A 17,898-nucleotide genomic window follows, 5' to 3' on the forward strand; every position below is an offset into this window, starting at 1 on the left:
GGAAAAAAAAAAAAGGGGGGGGGGGAGGGAGGCGGCCCAGGCCCAGGCCCAGGCCCAGGCCCAGGCCCAGGCCCAGGCCGGGTTTCTGCCATGATGTCAGAGGGGAAGAAACTCACAGCTTGGTGATTTCACCTCCTAATCAGCCCCAGGAAGAAGATCACCAGGAACAGGTAGAAATGGGAGCTTTCTACATTTTTGTTGCTTTCCAACGCCCTAAACAGCTTTTTTTCTCATTTTGATATTGTGACTCCTCGTTTGCTCCTTTCCCTTTTGATTACTTGACGGTAGGGGGTGAGCCTCGTGGGATGTTTTTGTTCTTGTTTGCGTGTTTTTTTTGTTTTTTTTGTTTTTTTTTTTAACCTCTCCTTTTGATTGTAGTCATTTCCCCCTGTGGTCGTGATGGCTTCGCACAGTGACTCTTTGGTGGTGGTGTTTGGGGCAACTGCTGGTGCACACGGGGCTAAACTGGGCTCGGATGAGAGGGAGCTAATTCTCTTGGTGTGGCAAGTTGTGGATCTACACAGCAAGAAGGTATGGCTTCGACCCCCGGGCCGAGGGTGCGTTTCCCGGGCGCGGGGTGGGCAGGCGCCCGGCCGCTCGCCGCGTCCCTGGAGCCGGTTCTTCACCTCCGAAAGCACCGAGGGAAGGGGACGGGGGGAGTGGGACTTGACCGCTGGGTCACTCCCTTGAGAAGTTCCTTTTTTCTTCCCTTTTAAGGGGGAAAAAAAGTAATTTTTTTAAAGAAAATTTAGTTGCTTCCACCCCCCTGTCTTGTCCCCTGTAAAACATCTGTAGCTTCAAATCCGAAAATGGCTACGGGCTTTTGAAGCTTTAAAGTAAAAAGCTGCCCCCATGGGCTCCAAGTGAGTGTGCTTTCCCGGAGCTGGCTCAGGGTAGTCGTTGGACTCTCTGCGGCCTGCTCTGGGAGACTAGGGATTTTCTCAACCGCTGTTTGGATAAGCTAACCTGAAAATACGCTCTAATTTTTTTTAAAGCCCCACCATAAACATGAGCTCCCTAGAGATGAAGGGCTTTGCTAAAACAAACACCACGATCAATTTCATGAATAGATTCAGGAAGCTGCCTTAATATTATGTGATTTTCCCTTTGCAATTAACAACTCCCACAAAAATCGGTGCTAACTGCAAAAGGTGTTGCATGAAAACCGTCTCCAATTCAGAAATTGTGGCCCTCCCGGTGGAAGGAAGGAAACCCAGGTGCAAGGTTTTGATCAACAAATGCTTTTCCTCATTGCGGTTGTTATCGGGATGGTGATAGTGCAATTTACTAATTTTTCCCTGGCCTTAATACATTGTTAAAAAGTGTCAATTCAATTGTTTCTCACTTCTCTCCATCATTTCCTAAATGATTTTAGGTAGGGACACTACACAAATCCCTGGTGAAAGCAGACAACTTGGATTTAAGTGACCGGTGTCGTGAAGTGAGTGGCTTAACACCGGAGGGATTGGGCAAAGCTGAACCACTGGACCAGGTTCTTCAGCAGGTGAGGTGCTGCTCCTGGGAGTAGGGGCTATTCAGGGTGAAGCCTGAGGATGAGATTCAATTGATTTGGTAAAAGACATAAACTTTAATTTTGCTTTTCATTTTGTAAACCACTAGCAGCAGGTTTTTGTGCTTATTTTAAAGCCAACCCAAAAGAGACCTGAACCATTTGAAATGGGAAGCTTGTAATTCTGAAACAGTTATATACAATACCAGAGTAATTGAGCTGATGCTCTAGTCCTTGGAAGATCTGGCTTCTGATTATTTCAATAGGTCTACTTCTATTCCCAATTTCTCTTATTCAAAACCCTAAAAAGAGTAGGCTGCTAAGAGCACTACTTAATTTAGCAGTGATAATCAAACTTTCAAAATTCAGTTGTGTTTTAATCTACAGGTTCACTGCTCTAAAGTGTATTAAAAACCTTGTTCTTGTTTGTTATTCTAAAAGTGAGTTGAAAACTTCAAAACTATACTTTGATAAAACATCAGCTGTGCTTGTTGTCTCACTTATTTTCAGATGAGCTTAATTAGTTTAGTGGATTATAAAGGGATTATTGTGTTGTGTTTTTTTGCCTTTTTTTTTTCTTCTGTATTTTGCTCTTTGGCTCATTTAATATCACACTAAGACAGTAATTCTGTAAATTTATATGATCCTTGCTGTTCAAGAGGTCCTAAGTTACCTAGAAGATTTTAATGCAAGTAATGTATACCTATGCAGTTCCTGAAAGTTTGCTTGCCTTCACTGTCTTTTCTTTATATGAAATGTGCTTGAATGGAAAAATACAGTAGTGCATTTTGGTGTAACATATAAAACTGGCTTTCCACACCTTGTCTGAATCATTCGTAGGTGTGTTTTGGCAAGAAACTTGCTTAGGTAGTAGAACAGGTTTGTGTTGCTGTAACTTCTGGTGGCACAGATAACTTGGCAGACTAGGTCCTAACCGTCTTTGATACTGACTGGTTAACGCTTCACTCTGGAGTTAGTATCTTGGAAAATAGAAATGTGTAACTTTTATGTGTCTCTTTTTATGTGTCTTATGTATCTAGCACTAGTTTTGCTAGAGTCCAATACCAAGAGGTGATTTTTGGGGGGGGGGTGTTTTTGGGGTGTGTGTGTTCTTTGTGGTGTGTGGTTTTTTGTTTTGTTTTGTGGTTTTTTTTGTGTGGTTTTTTTTGTTTGTTTTTTGGTGTGTTGTGGTGGTTTTTTTTTTTTTTTTTTTTTTTTTTTTTTTTTTTTTTTGCTTAAAAGAGCTTCAAAATAACCCCTGAGAAAATATGCAGCTTACAGGTTTGATCTTGTCACAGATCTTGTACTAAAGATATCTGGAACAGCTTAGCCTAGTACACTCTGTTTACCTTTACAACAGACACACTTTAATTATACTTTGAGAGATTGTATCTTATTGCTATAAATTGCACTGTAGGTGGGTCTGCTTTAGCAAATAAAAAGAAATGCTACCTTTGTATGTAGGTGGGTAGAGACTCTTGAAAAACAACAATTTTTTTTTCCTTTTATTGTTTAGTATATCTATGCAACTAAATAATGATTTTTGCAGTTAATTGTTGGATGCCAGTTGCGATGTGGTCAGTCTGTCGTAGGTTTTCTGGAGCACGCTTTACCTAAGCTTATCTCCCTTCCCCTTCATGTGTCCTGACTCTATGGGAGTTAGGAGAGAATTAATTCGTCCTCTCCCTTGCAATGGTGGCAAAAAGCAAAATTCCATATTCTCTAATAGTAGATCCTTTTTTGTGCCTTTGAAGAGAACTCCATTAAATACTTTAATTGCATCATGTATTTTAAGGATGAGTCAGGTATTTGTCAACACATAGATTTTTTCTTTTTTTTTTCTTTTTTTTTTTTTTTTCCTTTCCCCTCAGTTAAGTGTTTAGCAAAAGCATAGGTGGGTGAAGAAGTGGTTATTTGGAAAGGAGGAGGATAAGGAAGTAAACTTGTACCTTAATTGGAGATAATGTTATAGAGTATGTGAAACTAGCTCTCTACACCCTGGTTGGATTGTGGTAGAAAATTTGATGCAGCTGAAAATTGCTCACTTTAGCACACATCTCAATCATCTAAATGAAAGTTTGAGTGCCTGCTTCTGGCTTTTGTCTCAGGTATCCAGTCTCTATGTATAGAAGGAAGTGAGAATCGCTAATCATAAATCCATTGTAACTTTTACTGTGCTTCAGAGGTCTCTCCCAACCTCAGCCGTTCTGTGGTTTGTAACTGGTAAACAGTAGATCAGCTACTGTGGGTCTGGAGTTTTTCCACTGACCACAGAAAGCCTCCTTCTATTGCTATTTAGTTTGCTTTCCAGCAATGATGGGGCCTACCAGAAGTCTAATCTGTGGTTAAGTCTTGATTCTGCTTGTAACAAGGCACTTCTACAAATGATGCATCATTTCAATTTTACTTCATATTCTTACAGCTTTATATCTCGCATGACTTAGTACTTGAGTTGGTCTTAAATATTTTAAAATGGGGTTCCCCACCAGTATATTTTTGCTGAGTTATTTTACAAAGTGACGTTCTGAAGCACAGTGCCCCTGAATAATGGAGCTGTTTGCTGCAGCGTATGTTCTATAGATTTTGATGCAAATTTTTAAGTGCTTGTGCAGGGTAACGGGCATTTGATTGCACAGATGTAGGCATAACAGGCATTTATGGGATCCACCTGTATTTTCTGGACACAGAAATCATAAAATGTGTGCCCTTTGGAACAGTCTGCTTGATATATTTAGTTGACAGTGGCATTAATAACTTAGCTGTTGTTGGACTAATAACAGTGAACTTGGAGCTGCTGAGGTGTGTTGCTGGAGTTGTAGAATGCTACTGAGTCATTTTTCTCCTAAGAAGGAGAAAAATGACTGCTACTGCTGAACCCAGGACAGTATCCACCCCTTATTCCATACCATGTTCAGATCTCAAATTTCTCAATATACCATCACTTTAGGCTCGTATATATATATACAGACAGAAAAAGAGAGAGATATCATTCCTTAGTGCATGGACCAATCCCTATAAAGCTGCTGAATTCATCCAATCCATGATGTAAGGCTCCATCTCTTGTAACAGTCTTTCAGGGCAGGAGGAACGGTGTGTAGTGTTGGATTGTTGCCTGCTGATGACACTGCTGAACTCGTCACTGCTGAGCTCGTCTGGTTTCATCAAAGGTCATTCTTTGTTGAGGTGATGATCAGAGGGAAGTCAGGGTCAGTTGCTGGCGACCTGAAGACATCTAGCTGGTGGGCTATAAAAGTGTTATAGAGCAGGCAACAGCGTACAATTGACTTCATTGGCTGTTTTCCCCTAAAATTCAATCCCCTTGAGGTACACATCGGACTTCCCCATCTTCCTGCATTACCCACCGAGTATATCCAGGTCCCTGAGCAAAAGCAACCCCATGAGTGGGTTTGCCTTTACCTGAAGCAGGAATAACCCAGACTGTCTTCCCCAACAAATTCTTTATGTGCACCACAGGAACTTTATCCCCCTCTACAGTATGTAAAAGTTCTGATTGGGCTGGGCCAGCCCTGTTGGCAGATCCCCTACTGTTGACCAACCAGGTGGCTTTTGGTAAATGTGTATCCCAGTGTTTGAAAGTCCCACCACCCATTGCTCTCAGGGTAGTTTTTAACAGCCCATTGTACCATTTGATTTTCCCAGAGGCTGGTGCATGGTAGGGGATGTGATATACCCTCTCTGTGCCATGCTCTTTGGCCCAAGTGTCTATAAGGTTGTTCCGGAAATGAGTCCCATTGTCTGACTCAATTCTCTCTGGGGTGCCGTGTCGCCACAAGACTTGTTTCTCAAGGCCCAGGATAGTGTTCCGGGCAGTGGCGTGGGACACAGCATATGTTTCCAGCCATCCGGTGGTTGCTTCCACCATGGTAAGCACATAGCGCTTGCCTTGGCGGGTTGGTGGGAGTGTAATATAGTCAATCTGCCAGGCCTCCCCATACTTGTACTTCAGCCATTGTCCTCCATACCAGAGAGGCTTCAACTGCTTGGCTTGCTTAATTGCAGCACATGTTTCACATTCATGAATAACCTGGGCAATAGTGTCCATTGTTAAGTCCACCCCTCGATCACAGGCCCATCTATATGTTGCATCTCTGCCTTGATGGCCTGAGGTGTCATGGGCCCACCAGGCTAAAAATAATTCACCCTTATGTTGCCAATCTAAGTCCATCTGAGCCACTTGAATCTTAGCAGCTTTATCCACTTGCTGATTGTTCTGGTGTTCCTCAGTGGTCTGACTCTTGGGTACATGAGCATCTACGTGGCGTACCTTCACCACCAGGTTCTGCACTCGGGCAGCGATATCTTGCCACAGTGCAGCAGCCCAGATGGGTTTCCCTCTGTGTTGCCAGTTGCTCTGCTTCCATTGCTGCAACCACCCCCACAGGGCATTTGCCACCATCCAAGAATCAGTGTAGAGATAAAGTACTGGCCATTATTCTCATTCAGCAATGTCCAAGGCCAGCTGGATGGCTTTCACCTCTGCAAACTGACTCAATTCACCCTCTCCCTCAGCAGTTTCTGCCACTTGTCCCAGGGGACTCCACACAGCTGCCTTCCATCTCTGATGCTTTCCCACAATATAGCAGGACCCATCAGTAAACAAGGCATATTGCTTTTCACTCTCTGGCAGTTTATTATATGGTGGGGCCTCTTCAGCACGTATCACCTCCTCTTCTGGTGACATCCCAAAATCTTTGCCCTCTGGCCAGTCCGTAATGACTTCTAGAATTCCTGGACAACTGGGATTTCCTATTCGAGCTCGTTGTGTAATTAGTGTGGCCCACTTATTCCATGTAGCATCGGTTGCACGATGTGTAGAGGAGACCCTGCCTTTGAACATCCAGCCCAGCACGGACAACCGGGGTGCCAGGAGGACCTGTGCTTGGGTGCCAATCACTTCTGAAGCAGCTCGAACCCTTTCATAGGCTGCCAGTATCTATTTTTCAGTTGGAATGTAGCTGGCCTCGGATCCTCTGTATCCTCGGCTGCAAAAGCCGAGGGGTCGATATCGAGTCTCCCCTGGAGCTTTCTGCCAGAGGCTCCAGGTAGGACCCCAGCTGCGGTGTAGAGCACATTTTTCATGTCTTGTCTTGTCCAGACTGGTCCAAGGGCTACTGCATGAACTATTTCTCGTTTAATTTGTTCAAAGGCTTGTTGTTGCTCAGGGCCCCATTTGAAATCATTCTTCTTCTGGGTCACGTGATATAGAGAGGGCTTACAATCAGACTGTAATTTGGGATGTGCATTCTCCAGAACTCCACAACACTTAAGAAAGCTTGTGTTTCTTTTGTATTTGTTGGTGGAGACAATGCTTTTATCTTGTTGATCACATCTGTGGGGATCTGGCAACGTCCATCTTGCCATTTTACTCCCAAAAATTGAATCTCCTGTGCAGGTCCCTTGACCTTACTCCGTTTTATGGCAAAACTGGCCTTCAGCAGGATTTGGATTATCTTCCTCACTTTCTCAAAAACTTCTTCCACTGTATCGCCCCCCATGATGATGTCATCAATGTATTGCAGGTGTTCTGGAGCTTGCCCCTGTTCCAGTGCAGTCTGGATCAATCCATGGCAGATGGTAGGGCTGTGTTTCCACCCCTGGGGCAGTCAGTTCCAAGTGTACTGGACGCTCCTCCAAGTGAAAGCAAACTGTGGCCTGCATTCTGCTGCCAAAGGGATTGAGAAAACGCATTGGCAATATCACTTGTGGCATCCCACTTGGCTGCCTTTGACTCCAGTTCATATTGAAGTTCTAGCATGTCCAGTATGGCAGCACTCAATGGTGGTGTGACTTCATTCAGGCCACGATAGTTTACTGTTAGTCTCCACTCTCCATTAGACTTTGGCACTGGCCATATTGGGCTATTAAAGGGTGAGCAGGTCCTGCTGATCACTCCTTGGCTCTCCAGTCTACAGATCAGCTTATGGATGGGAATCAAGGAGTCTCGGTTGGTGCGATATTGCCGCCGGTGCACTGTTGTGGTTGTGATTGGCACTTGTTGTTCTTTGACCTTCAGCAACCCCACAACAGAAGGATCCTCTGAGAGACCAGGCAAGGTGGACAGCTGCTTCATTTCCTCTGTCTCCAAGGCAGCTATACCAAAAGCCCATCTATACCCTTTTGGGTCTTTGAAGTACCCTCTCCTGAGATAGTCTATGCCAAGGATGCATGGAGCCCCTGGACCAGTCACAATGGGGTGCTTTTGCCACTTCTTCCCAGTCAGGCTGATTTCAGTCTCCGGTACAGTTAACTCTTGGGATCTTCCTGTCACTCCAGAAATATAAATGGGTTTCACCCCTTGATACCTTGATGGCATCAGGGTACACTGTGCACCGGTATCTACTAGAGCCTTATACTTCTGTGGGACTGATGTGCCAGGCCATCTGACCCACACAGTCCAGTAAACCCGATTGTCCCTCTCCTCCACCTGGCTGGAGGCAGAGCCCCTCTAATAGTTATCATAAGATTGTCCATTTATGTCTTGTACGAAGGGATTAGTATCCCTTATCACAGGAGTTGAATAAAATCATTTCTTCCTCTCCATCTGGGAAACTGCTCACCAGAGACTGGAGCAGCAGCTTTCCTGGGAGGATCATCCTTGACCATTGTTCTCCTCTTCAATTCACGCACCCATTGCTCCAGAACTGAGGTGGGCTTTCTATCCCTCTTTCTCATGTTTTTTCCTTGATCCTGCAGGTAAAACCATAGAGTGGCCCATGGTGTGTACCTCCTATATTTTGTCTTTTGAGCAGTAGGTCGCCTTGTGTTAATAAGTGCGATACGGGTTGGTACATGTGGGGAGCTGGATAGATCGGATAAATCGTTTCTCACTTGTTTGAACTCCTGGGACAGTTTTTCCACAGCTGAAATGATGGAAGGGGTGAGATTCTCTTTGGTCTCTCGGAGTTGACGAGTCTCTTCATCCACTGTTGGTGGTGCTACGTCTTTCCAGGTCATTGATGCCAATGAGTGGGCATATGATGATGGTGCTCTCCATGTAAGTTTCCACCACATGGATCATGTACATTCGACTTCATCTGGATATACGGGTGCATTCCTGGCATCCAGCCTACGATAGATCATCTCTATAATGGCTGATTCCCTCAGGGACTGGATGCCTTTCTCTATCGTGGTCCAGTTGGCTGAGTGACTCATAATATTGTCTTTGTAGGGAAACCTTTCCTTCACAGCTGCCAAGAGCCACCTGCAAAGGCTGAGGGCTCATTTCTCTTTTGCAATCCCTTTGTCAGTTCCTCCTTCCCTAGCAAGTGATTCCAGCTTTCTGGCTTCCCTACTTTCTAGTTCATGACTGTCGGCCCCATTGTCCCAGCATCGGAGCAACCAGGTGACAATGTGCTCCCCTGGAAGACGGGTGAAATCTTTTCGCATATTCCGCAGCATGGTTGAGGTCCGGGGTCGAGAAGTCGCCTCTTCTTTTTCCTGTGATTCCTTTATCAGTAACTCTTGTTGAGATGCTGTCCCCTGTAGTAAGTGCATTGGGTCTTCATCTTTCTTCACTGTATGAGTTGCTCTTTGTGCCTCTTGTTTGCTTTTCCCCTTGCTTACAGGGGCAACTGATATTGGCATGGATTGGTCAATTGGTTTAGCCGTGCTGTGTATCACTGTGGTTGGAGGGGCTGTGGTGTCTGTTGTCAGGGTTGGAGCAGCTGCTGTGCTTGGGGGTTGAGTAGCAGCAGCAGCAGGTGCATTGTCTCTTGTGTTCTGGGTTTCAGCAGCTGCTGTGCTTGTCACTGGGGTTGGTGTAGCTGCTGTAATTGAAGTTGGATTAGCTGCCTTGTCTGTTGTTTTGCCATCAGATCTGGAGACATCTTTTTCCCTTTGAAGGTGCTGGATATTGTTGAGCAGGGCTCTGTAGGCGTAGGCCAAGCCCTAGCACGTTGCCATGATTTGTCCCTCTCTGGTATAACCAGGATGACAGCACACCTCATTTCAGTGTTTTTACTAGTTTTTCCGTATTTTGCACTTGTTCAGGGGTTAAGTTCCAAAGCATTGGAGGGGCCCACTGGCCTAGATACTTGCCCATACTATCCCACACACCCTGCCACTCATGACTGTCCAGCCTCAGGGAAAATCTCTTGGTGGTCCTCCTATATCGTCGTCTAGCTGTAGACCAGACTCAAACTCGACACTGCTTAACTTTCGAGACCAGATGAGCTAGGGTGTTCTTAGGGTGGGATGGCTGTGGGTAAAACACACTCTCTATGTTTGCCTACATGCTGATCCCCAGCACAATCAGCAGGCAGGTCTCAAGGGTATTCAAACGCCATCCAGAACCTTTGGAGTTCTTAAATGCTGCTGTAAATAGCCTGGTGGGGGTGCGGGTGGTGTATGGGAATGTCTCCTTTGTAGGCTGACCCCCTGAGGAAAAAAGATATGTAATAGCTAAAAAATTCCATTATATACCTACCAATGTATAGAGGTGATAACTATGCTGGGAGTGCAAGCCAGACCAGTTTCATGATCAATGAGTCTATTGCATTACAAGTCATTACCATGAAGTACAGGGAAACAATAACCTTAGCCCAGGCCCCCCAGCTGATAAACACTAAAACAGCAAATACTGGCTCTAAGTAGGGTACGACATGCTGAAACTCTGAGATCAAGCGCAACAACTCTGAGAGCCAATAAATCTGTATTGTGATGAGTGACTATTAATCCAAAACAATGAATGCTTATCACAAATACCATTAGACACACTTTGGTCAGATCTGTCGTTATCTCAACCCTTCGAGCCCCACGTTGGGCGCCACAAAGGACTGTAGTGGTTTAAACCCAGTCAGTAACTCAGAACCATGCAGCCACTCGCTCACTCCCCCCTTCTTCCTCTCCCTGCTACCGGAGGGATGGGGAGGAGAATCAAAAGAATGTAATTCCCACGGGTTGAGATAAGAACAGTCCAGTAACTAAGGTATAATACAAACCTACTTCTGCTACCACCAATAATAATAATGATAAGGGAAATAACAAGGAGAGAGAGTACAGTTGCTCACCACCTGCTGTCTGATACTCAGCCCAACCGGAGCAGTGATCTGGGCCTTCCCGATAACTCCCCCCAGTTTATATACTGGGCATGATGTGCTGTGGTATGGAATACCCCTTTGGCTAGTTTGGGTCAGGTGTCCTGTCTCTGCTTCCTCCCAGCTTCCCCTCCTCCCTGGCAGAGCATGAGACTGAGAATGTCCTTGATCAGAGGAAACATTACTTGCCACGGCTAAGAACATGAGTGTTATCAGCACTGTTCCCAGACTAAAGTCAAAAACACAGCACTGCACCAGCTACTATGAAGGAGAAAAATGACTGCTCCTGCTGAACCCAGGACATTGGTGCTCCAATCTTGTTTATGTTTTGGTGGCAAAATTTGGCTGTATCTTACCTCTTGATTTCTTCTTGTTATCCCCCACACCAGACAACACGTCATTCCCCAAACACACACACACACCCACCCCCCACTCGCATGTGTACACTCTTGTGGCATTGGTGTAATGATCTTTACTGCAGCTGCAGAGTAGGCAAAACCGCGAGCCCAAAGAGATCAGAGAGTTGTATAATAGCTGCGTTGGAAGGGATTTATAGATGTTTTCTGGGTCTTCAAGGATGGAGGCTCTGCAACTTTCCTGGGCAGCCTTTTTCAGTGTTCAACCTCTGGAGATCTTTTAGGAACTGCATCTGCAGCTATATAATTGTTTTGGAGTGTTTTCTGGCAATAAATTTTAGAGGACTTTCCATAAAATCAGCCTTTGAGGTAACAACTGCTATATCCTTGCCCGTTGAAGCAAAACTTGGAGAGTCTTCAGAGACACCCTTTTGGAGATTGTAATTTGTTTTCCATGCTTCTTTTAGCTCAAGGACAGATCATTGTTATATGCTCTATGCTACAAGCAAAGAATGACCCACACCAAATGCCTAAAAGACAGTCTAAAACTCTCATGTAGTGAATAACAGTAATGTCTAGTATGTAATGATTTTTCTTTTTTTAAAACACAAGACTGGATATCATACATGGTTATAAACAGTATGGCTTTAGTCTAAGCATGTGATGTTCTTTGCAAAGTGGTAGTGTATGTGATGTTAACGTGTGAAGTACGGGGTCTCATTCCTAGGAAAACTGCAATTAATTTAACATCTTTTTTTCAATGGATAATTCGCACATGGTGAAGTGTTAAAGTATGCATGAGAGTGACATTTTTGGATTGAAAAAGAAATGCTTTATGTGGTTGCTATTTAAGTTGTTTCTACAACATAAACCACCACTATATATGTCAGTCTTTATAGATCTTGCGGTATTACTGTTTTGTTTTGATAAATTCTGTTTGATAATCTGTCTGATGGACTATGAGCTGTAGTTCTTTAACTTCATTATGCTAATAAAATGTAACAAATTTCAGGACTTAAAGTAGTGAGAAATATAGTGAATTGAAATTTAGAAATAATTTTCTAAATTTAGAAACTGATGTTAGACATGCAAACATGAGATTTCAGCTGATCTGATGAGATTTTTTTTAATATTATAGTTTGTGTCACTATATATAATTCTAGAAATAAAAACATGTATCTCTGTGTACACATGCATATGTATGTGTATATTAGAGCTGACTGCCTGTAATGGTTTCTGTGTTGTCCTCCACCTTTTCTTCTAATAATTCATTACTGGAGGATGTCCCCTATGTAGGTAAAATAATTTGTGAAAGAGATCTAAAATGGATCTCTAGCTTCTGCTTTGCATGGAGGTGTGCGCTGGTCAGAGTGGAAACTTACTCTTGACTTCTTAAAATGAATATAGGGAAAAAACCCCAAACCATATGTAGCTGATCTTCCAGGTTTGAGCAAAAGAGATGTAAGCAGTTCACATTTATGTGCCTCAGATAAATCTTTGTCTCAAACAGGGTATTTTATAGATCTGTAGAGTATATTTTCACTTTCTCTAGCATAGTTACATATTAATAATAATATGAGTTCTTTTAAGATCAGGGGAATACATTGGAATATACAAGCCTAGGTGAGCCAAAATATCTTTTCTTCGAAGTTATTCCTGAAGGTTTTCCTCTTCATAATAACCAAAAGATGTCACTCCTGAATAAGGTTGTTTCTTGGTTTGGTGTTTTTTGTTTTTCTTTTCAAAACACTGATCTAGAATGCTAAGCATGTTCACATTCTCTTGACACATTTTCTTTATCCCAAGTCAAGTATCATCTGTTTGTCTTGTGTCTTAATTTTTGGCTGGACCAGGTGTGATTTGTCCTCCCACGTAGGTGTAAAGATAGCATAGAAGTCAAAATGAGCAGGTTTTTTTTATATGCTAATTTGGCAGAAACTTGATTGTGTATTCATGTGTAAATCATTAAATTGTTATCTCTGGGCAATTTGGTAATGTGATTCAAAGAAATCACTTCACAGTATGCACTGTAGCACAGACCTTTATTGGCGCCGGGAGCACGTGGGGGTTCAAACCTCCATACATGTGTCCAAAGCACAGTAAATTTCAGGGGTTTTTTATACTTTACTTTTCCATCTTGATATAATTTTATCTAAAGCATCCACACATACAATTCGCTAAGTTACATAACTGTAGTTCTCTTATCCCACTGCACATTTTAGGGCTGCAACGACAGTCTATTGGTTAGTATTAATCAGGATTCTTACAGATGTTTACCTTTTAGCTTAGTATTATTGATTAACTGCCAATACCTGTGAGCTATGTGCTTAGTTCTTCGTTCAAATTGTTATTGTATCTTACCATTAGGGATGTCCCTGCTTAGAAGCAATTTACAGAAGCAGATGCAAGCTGTCTACAGGGCCCAAGTTCTAATGCATTGCTTATTGTGCCTTACCAGAAGGGCAGTTCCCCACCCACAGAGGGGCCCTCTGCTAAGCGAGTGCAGTCATGTTTAAGTGCTGAGTCATACTCATGCTAAAAAGTAAAGTTATTTCAACTAAGGCCTAATGGCTTGGTCTCACATGCTTGTCAATACCACTGATTTGAAACCAGGTCCCCACACTGTGAGGACCATCCTTTGTGTAAAGAATACTGATAAATCTAATAACTTATATCTTTCTACTCAGGAATAGATGTATGTCTATCTTAATTGTGGACTACAAGCTAAGCTTCTTTCTGGATTTTTATGTTACACTTTACCATAACATTCCAGACCTGGTTAAATTGCAAGGATGCCTTTAATTCTGAAGCTTTGTGAATAATTTTGGGTCTTGTCTGGTGCCATCAGCTGTGATAGTGATCAGTAGGGCTAAAAGAAGCAAAACAAAGAAACTGTGCATTGCTAAAGGAAAGGATCCCATTTTGAAGGCTTACTAGGAGCTGCTGGAGGTCTGATGAGTAAGCAGCAGCCAAATTTTCTGTTATTTCTCAGAAGTGAATTAAAGAGACAATCCCCCAGAGTATCTTGGTGTTCTAGAAATGGTTCAGTTGACAGCATGGATGCATTCTGTAACTAGATTATCTCAGTATTTCATTACTATGTCAAGCACAGATGCAGTGGCCTTTCTCGAGGATGAGAGCTATTTTTAGTTAAGGAAATAGGAATATTCAAATAGCTTAGAGGTTTATTTTAGTGCTTTGTGCATCATAACTATAGAAAGAGCTTAATGAGGAATCTTCTTGTTTCTCTAAGATCCACAGCTTTGCTCAGTTGTAGTTAAGGCAACTCAAAGGGGGCTGTGTCGTTTCAGCCACTTGGGATTCATTTGCAGACAACACAGCAGCTTGTGCTGGCTTTCATCCAGCTTTGCTGCTGGTGAAACATGTCTCTTCACTGGCTTTGTACTCTCAGCTACACCACTAAAATCCTGTTCAGCCAGTTTTTCAAACTGGTGCTCGAACTCTGTCCTTCCCTCTCACCACCTCTTCTCCAAGAACTGTTTACTTTTCATGGAGGTAAATGTACAGAGCAGCTTGTTTGATTCTTCCTCTTCTCTGTTCAGTTTTTAATTTCAGTATTGAATATATTCCTTTAAATATGGAATGATTCATCAGAGCTCTACTAGAGAGACTGATCTGATGGAATTAAGCAGTAAAGGGTGGAGGGTGACGCCAATACACTGTGGTTCTTGCAGTTGAAATGAGGGCTGGTTGCAAGATGCAAACAGTGGTAATTAATGCTCTCTATAACTCTGTTGCTATGAAATTAGTAAATTAACAGGGAGACATGGTGTATGAGCTTGGTGGAGGAAGTCTTAAGGTGGGGCAGCTTTGCATGCTAAAGTGGGAGTGCTATGGAGGGCAGCATGAAGATGAATGACAGGAGGTAAATAGCTGAGATAGCTTTTATTACTGAAGTGAAGGAGATGTGGATGGAATTTACAAAATGACAGAGTTGTGGACAGGTTGCTCAACATGTGAGAAAGAAAAATGTAATGTAAATCTGGCACTGGTCTTAACTTGTTCTTAGCTTGCTGCATTTAGGTGTGTGCTGGTTCAAGACTGTTTTTTGAGATGCCACCTGAAATTTATAGTGGGGAAAAAGGAGGCCGAAGATGGCTTTTCCCCAGGAACGCTGAATTGCTTAACTTTTTATTTCACTGTGGCTTCATAAACACATCTGCACTGGTTGCTTTAACTCCTTTTGATACATGTGATAGGCTGTATCTATTGCTTGAAAAACTTCTTCGGGGTCCAGTGTAATCTATCTATAGTAATGAGAGCTGGTCCACAGCTATGCTTTTCATACTTAACCTTTCCAGAATTTGGAGACATCTCATGTAGATGAAAGAAGCCAGTTCAGGGTAATCTCAAATACCTGTCATTCCTCTGTGGTATGTTATGCTTGCTATTTTGTCCCATGTTCTTCTCCTGGGTAAATCTTCCCATTCACACTCTGATACCTCATTCCTCAGTTAACCCATGTGATAGTTAAGCTGTTTTGGATAGGAAGCATTGCTTATGTCTTCTGACTATTCTTCCCACACTCCTTTTGCCACCTTCTGGAGCAGTACACCCTGAAGTTTGAGAAAAGGCTGTTTATGAAAATAAAAGTTTCTAAATAAGCACTGAGCAAGGCCTGCCAATGTTGTGGCAACTTTAAGCTGCTAGCCTCTAGTAAGAGAAGTAGAGAATTGTTTTGACATAGTGATTGTTCCAATTGGAAAGGAGTTTGCAATGTTGAATGTTATCACTGACATCTAATAAATATGCAATGCAAATACTTAAGCTCAGTTGAAAATAAAAACAAATGCTGCCTCTCATGCCACCTTTAAACCTTAGTACACTTGGAGTGTTATTATTGGCTTATTGGTGTCCTTATGCAATATTTCAGTCTTGGTGTGTTCTCACCAGGGGCTTCTGAAAATAGCTGTGTTGTGTATCTGTCTTTTCAGCTGTACATTGTGTGGGAAACACCATCTGAAAAAAAGTGAATATTTTAGTGCAACAGACCTTATTTTTTTACCAATATAACTTACGCTATTTGGCCTGAGCATTTTCTGCCTTGTCCAAACATTTTTCTCCTTTTGTTTTCTAACTTGAAGACTTATTAAACTACAGTTCTTAGGCTTTATTTGTAAAGCAGGAGGCTGCATGCATTTGCTGCTTCCCTCAGATTGTGTGTGTTGAATTTCTTCTTGTAGCTGATCTAAATAGCTCCCTAATTGCACTCTATATGGGCTCTTGTGCATCTTCAGAAACAGGAAGCACGGGGTACAAAGTTGAAGGTTTGGGGAGTGTTTTATTACTGTTCATCAGTAAGACTGTTTCCTTTTGGCAAGAATCCTTGTACACCTTCTGGAGGCTAATTCTATTGCCATTTTCAATCCCTTTTTACAAATATTTGCTTTCTACTGTGCCCAGAAGTTAAACCAGAAAGTAATAAGGTCCTGCATTTAGTAAGAAGGCGATTCTTATGTCTGTTATTGTAATGAGAATATTTGTTGTTGGTCTGTGACTGTGGCAGTCCCCAGAACTGCATTTCTGAAGTGTTTCCTTTTGACTCCTCTGGAATTTTCTTCTTTTTCTGGTGTTTACACATCAGCTGAGGTATTTTGAGCACTTTCAGATCTCAATTTTCTGACTTTAAACCACCCTTAAACAATGACTTGCCATATAGCTTCAGGTTCTTCAAGACTTCGACTTGTGGTAGGAATACAACCTGAACTAACAATCAGGAGGAAACTGGCTTTTTGATTCTGCAAGAGTTAGGGTTGGGTGTTTGGTTTTGTGTGCTTTGGTAGTGTGCAAAGAATTGCATTGTAAATATTTTTTTGTGGGGATATTTCACCCCTATTAAAATTCAAATATCTTCTGCTTGATATAAAATAACTTCATTTAATAGATACACGGATATAGGTAGAAATATGTCTATCTGTAAACTAAACAACTTAGACAAGATGCTGATGTGTCTCTCCTTACCCAGCTCTGCCCCTCAGTTCTCTGTCTTCATATGTAGTAGCCACTACTACAGCGTTTCTGAATTCAAATGGTAGTGGAACACTGGTTAGCTTTCCAAGCCTAGAAAGGGGCCTGAACTGGATTTGAGCAGTTATTTTGATATAAAGCCTAGGTAATCATGTCTCTGCTCCTACTAAATCATGTTCAGTACATGATTTCTCCTTTGTGGAGCCTTACCTCTGGGACACAGATGCTGCAACATTAGTTTGCACAGTGAATACTGTGTAGCTGCAGGATCAGATTGTTGGGACATCCTCTTTCCTGAGCAGAGAGTGTAACTATGTAAAGTGTTGATGATAAAACAAACCAACCCTCTTTCACCCCCCATACACAAGTTAAAAGACAGCATAAAGATATTGTCTGAATTTCAAGTCAACTTGTAATTTGCTTTTAGGGGTGGTGGTTTTGTAGTTGCAAGCTATTGTTGAGAGCAATGGGTGGCTACTTCATCATGAGGTTAATTATTGCTTTGTTTGTAAGGTGATGCTTTCCTGGGAGGGAGTAACATCAAGAGGGAAGCTTAGAATAATTATATCTGTCCCTTGGAAAGTTAGCTAACAAGCTACTATTTACTGATTTGATACATGTAGGTACTATAATACATTAGTTGACTATTATGAACAAGGAATTTAACACTGGTATGGAGTAATAAAAGGCTTGAAATGTTGTAGAAGGATGGAAAATAACATTGAACAAGACAGACTGAGCCCTTTCCTCTTGAATTAACCTATTGGGGGTTATCCATCCTACAGGTAGGGAAAAGTTTTGTTTTAGCTAGTGTTTGTAACACTGTATCTCTACCAACAACTTTCATTGGCTTGGATCCAACTTGATTATAATTTCACTTTTGAAGGTATTAGACCACATTTGTTTGGCTTTTCTTAGCATATAATTTTTTTCTTTCAAATATTTCATAGCCTTTATTATAGTTAGTTCAGTTGTTGAACATTACCAG

General features: G+C 42.3%; 1 protein-coding gene across 1 annotated transcript in view; it reads left to right on the forward strand.

Annotated features, from left to right (window-relative positions):
- The first annotated feature begins 399 nt into the window (after positions 1-399).
- The window catches only part of LOC115618938 (epithelial splicing regulatory protein 2-like), a 48,346-nt gene continuing 30,847 nt past the window's right edge, over positions 400-17,898 (forward strand). Inside the window, 2 exon segments of the mRNA XM_030510903.1 lie at positions 400-531; positions 1,376-1,504. Of these exon segments, the coding sequence (XP_030366763.1) occupies positions 400-531; positions 1,376-1,504 (261 nt within the window).

This window comes from Strigops habroptila, chromosome W, assembly GCF_004027225.2.
Source record: "Strigops habroptila isolate Jane chromosome W, bStrHab1.2.pri, whole genome shotgun sequence".
In the NCBI taxonomy this organism is placed as follows: Eukaryota; Metazoa; Chordata; class Aves; order Psittaciformes; family Psittacidae; genus Strigops; species Strigops habroptila.